Consider the following 11,347-nt stretch of genomic DNA (forward strand, 5'->3'; position numbering starts at 1 on the left):
AGCCGGGAAAAAATGGTAACTATTCATTGCTACAGCGCCGTTTTTTGATCCGGCGGCCCAGATCGTCCAGAGGCTTGATCCGACGGCTAGAATCGTATCAGGAAAACGAGATGGACGGCCAGAATCGCCTGAGCTCTGAGAGCGCCCGGGAGTGACTGCATCCCTTATTTCTCGATGCATCGGTAACGAGGAGTTCAGGTTTTTGAGCTGCTGCAGCAGTGAGACAAGACCATGCTGGTGTCTACTTGGGACCTTTGGCGTTTTTATTCAGAGGCATTACGGATCCTGCAACCGTGGAGCACTGCATGTTCGGGAGGCACTAGTCCTCACCAATGATCTAAATTTACGGAGGATCCATATTGCGTCTATGCAAGGTGGTGATTGATGATATCAAGCAACAGCTCGGCCGACTATGGAGCTAGAATACACGAAATCATATAGCACTCGAGTGTTTTTACTTTGTGTAATTTTGTTCACGAGTTTAGGAGCTTCAATTTTGAGGCTCACAATGTAGTGAAGCATGCTTTACATTACACTCTGTTTCGATGTCTGTATTGGAGGTCTTCATATTGAATTGAATGGAATACCAATTCAACCAGGAAACTATAATGGGCATAATACAAATTCTTTTGTTTGGTTGGTCATTGAATTTAAGCATGGAATCCTAGTTAGGATTCAGTTCCAAATCATGTTTGCACGGCAAACGTTGGAATTGCATATTATATGTATCAAATGAAATCTGCACAACAAATTGAATTAAAAGCTAACATATACTGCTTACTTTACAAATCTTCACAATACAAATTAGATTAAAAGCTAGCATGTACATGCATAGAAATTCCAGGGCTTGAGCGATGGAGTGAAGGGGGGAGACGGCGAGGACGTCGCCGTCGGTGCCCGCATCAACCTTTGCTTGCCAGGCAGATCTCAGCTCCTCTGCCGCACTTCTCGCCTCTTGTCGATTTCTTTTTTTTTGGGTAGAATGAACTGGTATGTTTGCCGGAGAGTGGAGAAAGGCGAATTCAGTGGAAATCAGAGCCTCGGGGGTCCGTATCATGTGAGGGTGCATTCACACATGGACTTTTCTGAACGGTATTGAGCCAGGTTTCAACGCTTCAATGGAGAACAACCAAATACGAACATCCAAACACAACGTTACGAGGTTGGCTATTATGTTTTGTTAGGTCAACCTGGTGATTTTTTGTTTGTCCTTGTAAATATTGTAACGACTTACTAAAAGCTTCGTGAGATTGTCTATAAAAGCGAACCAACCCGTGGTTGGATGGTTAGAGGGACTGTGATATCCCCAACCCACCAGGGTTCAAATCCTGGTGCTCGCATTTATTCCTGGATTTATTTCAGGATTTCCGGCGATGCACATTCAGTGGGAGGAGACGTTCCCGTCAACGACGAGGTGCCTACGGTGACTTCGTAAATTTCAAGATTATATGCCGGCTCAGTCTTTTGGAGGTGCTCATAGGGGTAGGGTGTGCGTGTGTGCGTTAATAGGGGTGAGTGTATGCGCATGTATATGAGCGCTTGTGTCTGTACTAATGTTCAAAAAAAAAAGAGATTGTCCATAAAAAACACACGAGGTGGTTTCCTAAAAAAACATGTAGGAGGTTGTGCCACGTGGGTCGTGGCAATTGGCTGCCAGACGTGGCGGCAAACGGGTGCTTCCGAATTCACCTACCTAGTCGACTGCACAAACTATGTAGGATAACCTTTCCTCTTGCGCTCGTCGCTGCCTACGCTAAACACCTGTGTGCACCCAGAAGCGGCATTCAACTCCTCGATCGCTTCTGCCTCCGGTCCTCCCCGCCGCGGCACAACAAAGGGCCACCAAATTTGAGTGCTCGAGGCTGTCGGCGAACACCTCTCACAACGAAAACCTGCAACGTACTCATCAATCATTGAGTGCGGATGTGCTGGATGATGAGTAGAGGTTTGGATCAAGAAAGGGGAACTCATCTATCGACTGGATAGATCAAGATGTCCATCTTGTCGGGCCTCCATTCCGCCAGCAGTTGCTCAAACGACAAACCTGTTGCCGCTCCTCTTCTTCGCCTCGCCTCGTCATCGCCGCCCCATTCACGAATTCTGACGCACGAAGCCCACATGCACACGAGACGTCCTGGTCCACAATTCAGGAAAATGCTGCGACGACCTACTAACAACGACGCTCCCGCGCATATGAATATGGCCCACCTGGACGCACTGTTTTTTTAGGGTCCTGAACGCACTGTATTCTCTTTGTATCCTTATTCTTCTCGCTATCGAGCTCTGACGCGAGAGTCCTCTTTTCTAATATCCCAAAGCAACAATTGATGCACCGGATTTCGGGCTCATATCAGAGCCGGCGCTCCGAATCGCTGCTTCCTATTTTTCTTCGGTTCTTCAAGCCCTTTTCCTATTTTAATGAATGTACCAGTGTAATAGTGTTTATGTTTATATATAAAATAGGAGCAATCAGATTTGAACAAGCTTAAATTTAGTTTTTTTAGCCAATCAAGTTTATATTTAGTAAAAATGTAAAATTGGCACTGCCTAACAACCTGAGCTATTAGCTGAGTGGATATATACCTTCATCCCTAGAGAAGAGGAGGAGAGTGTTAGACGTGGAAGCGCAACTTCTCCCCTCTATCTCGCTAACAAACCAATGGTCACTTGTTAATCTCTTCTCTCGTCGGCTCCTCAGTCCTCACTCCTCTTCCAAGCGTGGCCAGGTCTCTGTTTTCGCTTGAGCGCAACCAGCCATGGCTTCCCACCCGTCGCCGCCGCCGGCACACCCCATACCACCCGCTCCCACCACCATAAGCGACCTCGACGACGACCTGCTCCGGGAGATCTTCCTCCGCCTCCCGAACTTCCCCAGCCTCGCCTCTGCCGCCCTCACCTGCTCCGGCTTCCTCGGCGCCGTCCGTTCGTCCCGCGCCTTCCGCCGCCGCTTCCGCGCGCTCCACGCACCCCCGCTCCGCCCTCGCTTCCTCGCACACACAATAATGGCCTTCCCCACCTCACGGCGGCCCTTCGCCGGATTCACCCACCTCCTAGACGACGACAATTCTGACTGGCGGGTCGATTTCTCCGATCCTCCGGCCTACAATGGCGGCGCCATGGCCATCAAACACCCGAGCATCAAGCAGGGAGTTCGGTACAACCCCGAAACGACGGCTCTGTTTCTCCGCCCCAAGGATCATCATGACATGCCCGACGGCACCTCCCTTGGGTTCCACACATTCTGCTCCGAAGAGGATCAGAGGCCGTCCCGTGTGGTATGTGTCCGTCAAGACTACTCATGGGATAGGCTACGCATCGCTGTCTTCTCATCGGACACCATGGAGTGGCAGATTTTTCCGGAGATTGCGACGCTGCTGCCTCAGGGCTTCAGGTGCACAGCCTGCACCGTGCTGGATTGGTTTATCTGTTGGCAAACCGAGTCCATGCTCGGGGTATATGTCAGCGAGTACATTTTCGTGCTCAAAACCGATTCATTTCAGTTCTCTCGAATGGATCTGCCGCCGCCCTTGAGAATGGTACACCAAAAATTTAAGATTGGTCAGACCACTGATGGGAAGCTCTGTATCGTAAATGAGAAGGAATGCACACTTTCTGTTTGGATCTTGACAGCAGGCGATGACGGCGATGAGAGATTTGTGCTGCACAAGATGTTCCCGTTGCACGCTAGCTTTATGGAGGTCACCAGCTGCTCAGTGGAAGATACAATCTCAGTGCGGCTTATGACAGTTTTCAATGGTTTTGTATACTTTGCACTTCGCCCATGGAAAAATTACGTGGATCAGTTCAAAACTTCAAATCCCCGGAGTGGTTCCTGTCCTTGTCTCTGGAAACAGCGGAGCTGAAGCAGCATCTGAAGAATAGAAAGCGACCTAGCTTCCACGTCCATCCCTACTCGGCCTGGCCTCCTTCTATGGAATACATCTCGGTAAGAAATGTGACCATGGTGCTAAGGATTCTCTTCCTTCTTATGTTTGGTCCATAAATTGTATGCAATGATATTTCCTGAGGCGATTGTATTGCTATGATATGCTATCAGTTTTAGTCAAAGTTACATGTCTTTGCATAACTCGTAGTAGAGGAGCTAGCAGTGCTATTCCCATTCCTTCAAAAAAAAAATACTCCACATACATAATCTAGACAAATCTAAGACAAGTAATTTGGGACCGAGGTTGTATAGTAGGCAACCTCAACTTTCCGTTTTACATTACTACAAGAGGATGCAAAATTGTCAACTTCTAGCATGACGGTTTATGCATGTTATATGATAGCAGTAGCATTGAGATATAAAAGCTCCACATACAGAATGTATAACTAGTACATGAATAGCCTGATTTGTCAATGGTGTTTAAAAGTTTGGAGGATTTCTGCAGATTATATGATAGCATTATTATAAAGCTCCACATACATAATCTATAACTAGTATATGAATAGCTAGGTTTTGCAGTAGTGTTTAAGTATTCAGATATGGATAAGTTATATGCCTAAGTTAGGTTTTCTTTCTCCTAAATTTTTTGGTCTTCTACGTCGGTTTCAAATTTATGTCTTACTTAATAAATATGTCCTTCATAATTTGATGTCAGTGAGAACTAAGCATTTGCCAATATATTCATTCGTACGCAACACGATTCAAGCTTTGATTTCGACTGTTATATATATGTTCACATGATTATCCCAATGGCACTATCTAACATTTTCCATGTTTTTGGAGGCGGGCAACATATATATGTGCTTTCTAGCTATAGGTGCATGCATATTAGCCATCCATTAAGTCCGTAAATCTTCACATTTTTTAGCCTACATATTGGTTTGATTTCTATAGTTAATAAGGCACTCCAATCTAATTAACTTTTACTAGTTCCATCAAGTATTAACTGTTATTTCAATTGCTTTTGTATTATATAATGACACAGTAGATTTAGAACGTTTTAGAAGGCAGTGGTGTATCAGTAATTTATTTCACTTTCATTGTCTCCCTAAAAGCTAGATAAAATGATCAGAATCGCTAAATTCTATTCCCTTGCACATATTTGTCTGCATAAAAACTTGAATTCTTATTTACACTGAATTTCCATTTTGTCACAGGAGGATTCAAAATCCGAGGTTACTGGAAATGTTGGTCTTGAGAGTACAGAAAATGATTCATCAGTCCTTATAAAAGCACTACAATCATATAAAGAAGCTTTGATTAAGGATGGTGACGCAAATGTTGCAGAGATAGAGGCCTTCTCACTTTGTATTGACACTGAAGATGAGAAGAATTCTCTTGTGAGGAAAATTATTGCTTTAGATGAACTGTTAATAACTGTGAGAGATCGTGTCTTGAGGGCGGGTGCAGACTCTGAATTCGCAGACTGTCAATTCTACAGACAGAAGATCGAGATCAAAACAGAGAGCTGGTGGCAAATGTGCAAGGGGAAGTTATGGAGAGCTTTCTGCGCTAGCTGAATAAGCCTATCTATCAGGACTAAGTGAGTTTTTGTTGCGTTGGTACTTCAGGTTTTAGGTTGTGTGATGATGTTATGTGCTGGGTTTCTGAATAAACACTGATGGCTGTGACCATCATCAGTATTCGGTATGACTGGTTGGCAGGAGACTTTTTTTAGAAGTGCATTTATGTACCTTAGCTTTTGTCAGCTCATTTTCCCTTTTTGTTTTAGAAGTGCATCTATGTGCGAGCGAGTTTGAAGATCATATTAATTAAGGCGTGTGGTCAATCTCTGTTGCATAATAACTGTAATATGGTAGCTTCCTTGGCTTTTCCTTTCACCATGATGCTTGTAACGTGATAACCGCTCTGCTTTTTTTTTATGTAAAATGACCAAAAGATTAGGGCCAATGCTATGCTTCGGCCATCTGATCATTGACAAAGATTGGCCGTGTCGAGAGCCACTGGAGCAGTGTGATCGAGCGACCACCGGCTAGCTGCTGCAACATTGGTGACACAGCAATCTGACCGCAACATCAGTCATGTTATAATCCGGCCGCAATGTTGGTCATGTTGCAATCCCAAGCCGAACGAGCAGGGTGTTAGCCGCGAGCAGGATGGCAACCGCCAACCGTGTTGCAAGGCGCTGCTACGGGGTGGCAAGGCGGTACTTCTGCAACGGGGCCACTGCTGTGGTAAGGACCGCGACGACAACATGGCATTGCAGTATCAGCGCCCATGCAGCAGCACACCATCCCCAAGCGCGGGCTTGCAGCCGTGTGTCGTCCTTGAGCGTCCGCTTGCAACATTGAGTAGTTTGCGGTAACGCGTGCATCGCGGACAGCAGCATGCTTATAGCAGTCAATGCTGGGTGCTTTGTAGAAACGCAATAGGCATACGATGTTAGGGCATTTTTAGGGGGACACGATTTTCCCTGAAAGTCTATTAGATGAGAGATATATTGAATCGAGTTGTTGATAGGTGGAGACCCATAGAACGAGTTCACGCCTGAGGGCATCCACAGTGCTTAGAGGCTAGCTTGCCTCTAAGCTGGACCCCACAGCGCTGCCTCCAAACAATCTCAAAACCACGCAGTGTATAACATTTTGTTTCAACCTCTATTGTGGGCCTATGATTGATTAAACAAAGGCATGGTAATCTGAATGGAGGAGAACTTTGGTTCATCACATGCATCGTTGGGAGCACAAACAGGCTGACGGGTGGGGCTGCTTGATTATTTAAATCACTAGAGGCAGCCTCCAAGCTAAGAGGCGATGCTAGAGATTTTTTGCTTAGAGGCGTGAAGTGCAGTGTATGGAGGCGACCTCTAAGAAGAGAGAGAGTGCTTAGAGGCAGTGAAAAATGCACACTGTGGATGCTCTGAGGGTGGCTCGATCTTCACGTCGTAGGTTTGAATCGGGAGGGATAACTAACTGCAAGCAGCTGGGATAACTAGCTTTATACCTACCAAGTTTGGATGCAACCCGTACGTTGGGGATGGCTGACCGGAGCTATAAGAACTACAACCCGTTGTCCGAACAATTGCAGAATCACAAATCGGGACTAACCCACACAAAACGGACAAAATCATAGAGCACGAATTAGGGGAAACCAGAGGCTCCTTCTTGTCGACAATCGGGAAATTAAGCCTACCGCGGCTAGTATGAACCGGAAAGATTGAAGAGACAAATGTAGTATTTGTGATTCGACTTCCATGACCCACAAATCAAGGGCGTCAACATATACTAAAAGACTTCGACTTTGTTACTACTCTCGGGCTGTCAGATCCAGACTACGAACCTGCGAAGCTGAAGCTTGGAGGTCCGCTCCACTTCCTCCTGGCGGCGTGATTGCAGAACAGCGGCGGCGGGGGCGTGGTGCGGCACGGCGGGTCTACCCAATCCAACGGTTCCTCAAACAAATGCCGAGAGGCATGGTCTGTAAGATGGACACAATGTGTTAAGTGCAGGTGTGGCTCCACTGTATCTATTGTGTGCGAATACACACAAAAAAAACCGTTTGGCCACTGTAGATACATTGACTATGGTATAGGAATGATTTGTACGCACGCATCACAGAATGGACCCAACGCCTTTGCGTTACCTGGTAGAAACCGGTACCGCTAGTTTTTCATTTCGCGCAATGCGGAGGGTGTCATCAACTGGTTCCTGCCCACCTCCGGAGCAAGAACCGGCAAAGTGGCACAGGCAGCACAAAAATGTGAGATAACCAAGACTTCATTCAAATAAGCCGGAGCTGAACATAAGACGCTTTTGTGAGATATATATTTGAGAGCACGTCTCAGTTAATGTGATTCTCCATCCATAATCTCTTTCAGAGTTTCAACATAAATTTCAAATGTCAAAGTTTTAGCACCATTGTATTTCGTGAGCAGAACATATTGAAGCTCACAAGCTGAGTGAAGTAACAACACGAACATGGTTAATAAAAGAAACGTAGACTCGATACGAGATGGAGCACAAATCTGAATTCTAAAGCAGCGTGCATGCATGTTTACTGGAAGTTGATCTTGGTGCCGTGAGCCTCGAGCACCTGCTCGAAGTCGGCATGGAGCAGCACCCGGACGACGGCGAGCGCCTCCTCCTGGCTGCGGATGTTGGCTTGGGTCTCCAGCATCTTGGCGAAGGGCCCGTTCCACTTGCCCGTCCGGTTGGCGCGGATGATCTCGTAGGATATGGTGTCCCAGTGGTCGATGTAGGGCAGGTGCTCGGGCGCGACGCGGGACTCGCTCTCCCACCCGCGAACGACGGTCTCGTGGATGGGCTGTAGCCGCTGCGCCTCGCCTAGCATCACCTTGAGCGCTGCCAGCGCGCGCTTGACTGGCTCGACGTCGGTGACCGCGGCCGCGGACGGGTCGTAGGCGGAGAGCACCCTGGCGGCGTCGGCCATGGCCTGCCGCCCCAGGGGCACCCCCAGCAGGTTGGCGAGGCCGCCGATGAGGTCGTCGTAGCTGCTGCCGAACGGGAGGGGCGTGGACGTCGGGAACAGGTGGGCGAGGCCTGGGAAAGCCTGCCAGTGGCCGCCCCCGTTGGTGAAGCCGGCGAAGGAGAGGTCGTGGGTCTGGAAGGCCACGGAGGGGCTCTCGGGATCGTGACTGTGCAGCGTCATGACGGCAAGGGCAGGTCGGGCGTCGCCGGCGGCAGCAGCTGCTCCTCCGTGGTTGCTGCTGCCGGCGGCGAGGGCAAGTATGAGGAAGAGCAGAAACGTGGCCATGGCGAATCGATCGTTGGGTCGATCTATCGATCTCTTCTCTTCAATGAACATAACAATGAATGAAGCAGTCTATATAGCTTAGGGTGGCGGTGGCAACCCACACCCATCGCACTGCACACCTGACTTGCTCCTGCCTGCTATAGCTAGTGCAACGAAAGCAGCGTGAAATGGCACAACAAGAGTGTGACTTACTGGTTACTGCCCATGTTCCAACCTGCAGCACCACCAGACGCGTGCTTCAATTCCAACCTCTAGCTTTTGCATCCAAGGATGTGATGAGCACTCTGTGATTTGCTGAAATCACCGTCCATCATCAAATATCAAGCAGAACATTCCAAGAAACACAACATTTTCAGCTGAAAAACACACAAATGTTTGCGGAATTCTAACGATAACATGGCTAAAATACATAATTACCCTAGATGCAGTGTGCGAGCGTTACCGATTTTTAGTTCAACGGTGGTTGTTCAGACTCACAAAAGGGATGAACGGCATTTCATACCTGTTCATCTTGTACATACCGTCGAAGATGGTCACATCACCGTAGTCAAGATAGTCCCGACGTGACAGCGAATCACGCCAAACAAGTTTTTGAGCCTGCGTCAACAATGTGCTCAAAGAAAAAAAAATCTGGATCCCTGTCTTTTCAATGTTAGCATCACCTTGTGCAAGCAGTTTCATCATTTTCCTGTAGCACATATTATACAGTTTCCTCCCAACCGTGTTAGCATACAACCCATACCCGCTGACGAAGTTGTCAAAAATAATGTGTTTTCTGATCCCATCTCCTGGCATATATAGCTGAGATCTCTGCTCTCTGAAATTCTTTGATCTGATTATGAGACAAGAGAAACGGGACTTTGTCCGGTCTTGCAAGAACGTGGCTGTGATCATCGACGAAACTGCTGACATACCAAAGTTCACGCTTTTTATCAAGCTTCGCTGTTAAATGGGGTTCACTGAAGCATCGACTCTCCGGTCTAAGCCTGTGGGTCCGACCTCCATGGTACAAAATTTGGTCTATCATTTTCCTGCCCTGGAACAGAGATACCTCCTCAAGCGGATACTTTCCGCAGGACATTTTCTATGTTTCAGCAAGTCTCTCCTGATGTTGAACACAGGTTCCTTCGCGTACTGGTTTTAGAACATGTATGCCTCCCCTTCTAACCTGGACGTCTTGGCCATCACTTGCCAATGCATATCTAGTGACTCTTCCTAATATTCATCATAGCCGACGACAAGGTCGAACTCAACATCATCGACATGATCATCGTTCCCGCTAGGACCACCAACACCACCCTGCAAATAAGACATATGACCATGTATGTAAGTCTGTTGTTATACTGTCAGTTTCTATAAATAATTTTAAAAACTTATTTGGCTCGTGCTCTCATCGTAAGATGCATCGACGTTGCTCTAATCACTGTCACCATCTAAAGTATTCCACTCATTGTCACCATCGGCATTTGTCTGTGCACATCTAAAGTAAAACATATAAGTGGTAATGCAATTTTTATGTCAATCAATGCCCTACATTTTTTAAACGTACTTTTGGCTCACACTTTTTGCATAAGATTGCTCATCTATATCATATTCCTCATTGTCATCATTGGCATGTACCTGTACAAATTCAAAAAGACATGTAAGTGTCAATGCACTAGTTTGTATTCGATATTTTTTGGTCAACATTCACGACACTTACATTACCACTATACGATTCATCCTGACTCATATAGTTGTTTCCGGGAGGTTCGTTTGCATTCGGTGACGATGATCCATTCTCGCTACTAGAATCATCCCATTTCTTGCTTCATCAATACACCTTCAAACAAGGTGTTAGATCAATGCCAACATCCCACAACATCATCGTGGATATAGTCAGTTCATTTAACAGTGGCACGGCTATGTGTCATGCATAAGTAAATGTGTAACCAATTTCAATGTAGAAAAACAATGTGCACCAAATTATTTGGGTAAGGAGCGATTTTTTTCATACATATTTCAAAGAAAAAATGGGAAAAACCCTACTGTCGGCCGTCGACGGGTCCTCGCCTGGGCTCGACGGCGATGCGGTGGTGCTTCACACGTCGTCTAGGGTGTGTGGGAGGAGAGAAACGTCGACGCGGGAGCACTTGGCGTTTCACCCGGGTCATGACGCATCGGTGACTGCGGACGCCGCCGTGATGGTGTCGGCGATGAAGGCGAGCAGGGTGTCGACGCGTTGGTGAGGGTCGACGTCGTGACGACGGTGGACCACGTGTTCAGCCGGCGATCACGTCACGACTTGATTTCCCTGGCGGCCGGAGTCACGGCAACAATTGATTAGGCTAGGGTTTCCTCGGCGGGGCCGGGGTGACAACGCTGGTTTTTTTTTTCAACCGAGTACCGACGCCACGATCGGTGTACGTGGGCGGGCCGTACATGGGCAGGCGGTCGTAAGACGGACGGCGGGTATACTACTCCCTCCGTTCCCAAATAATTGTCTTTCTAGCCATCTCAAATGGACTATAACATACGGATGTATGTAGACATGTTTAAGAGCGTAGGTTCACTCATTTTGCTCCGTATGTAGTCACTTGTTGAAATCTCTAGAAAGACAATTATTTAGGAACGGAGGGAGTATATGTGAAGGTGTAAAGACAACACTACTCTTTATACGATTTTTTT

The 11,347-nt window shown here is 47.1% G+C and overlaps 1 protein-coding gene and 1 pseudogene across 1 annotated transcript; one reads left to right on the forward strand and one right to left on the reverse strand.

Moving 5' to 3' along the window:
* The first annotated feature begins 2,756 nt into the window (after positions 1–2,756).
* LOC119361222 lies at positions 2,757–5,466 on the forward strand (annotated as a pseudogene).
* A 2,313-nt stretch (positions 5,467–7,779) lies between these two features.
* LOC119368427 (protein synthesis inhibitor II-like) lies at positions 7,780–8,680 on the reverse strand. The gene has a single exon (XM_037633691.1). It carries the CDS (start codon positions 8,678–8,680, stop codon positions 7,961–7,963), a length of 720 nt encoding a protein of 239 aa, XP_037489588.1. The 3' UTR covers positions 7,780–7,960.
* Positions 8,681–11,347: the final 2,667 nt, after the last annotated feature.

The sequence above is a fragment of the Triticum dicoccoides genome, chromosome 2B (assembly GCF_002162155.2).
Source record: "Triticum dicoccoides isolate Atlit2015 ecotype Zavitan chromosome 2B, WEW_v2.0, whole genome shotgun sequence".
NCBI lineage: Eukaryota > Viridiplantae > Streptophyta > Magnoliopsida > Poales > Poaceae > Triticum > Triticum dicoccoides.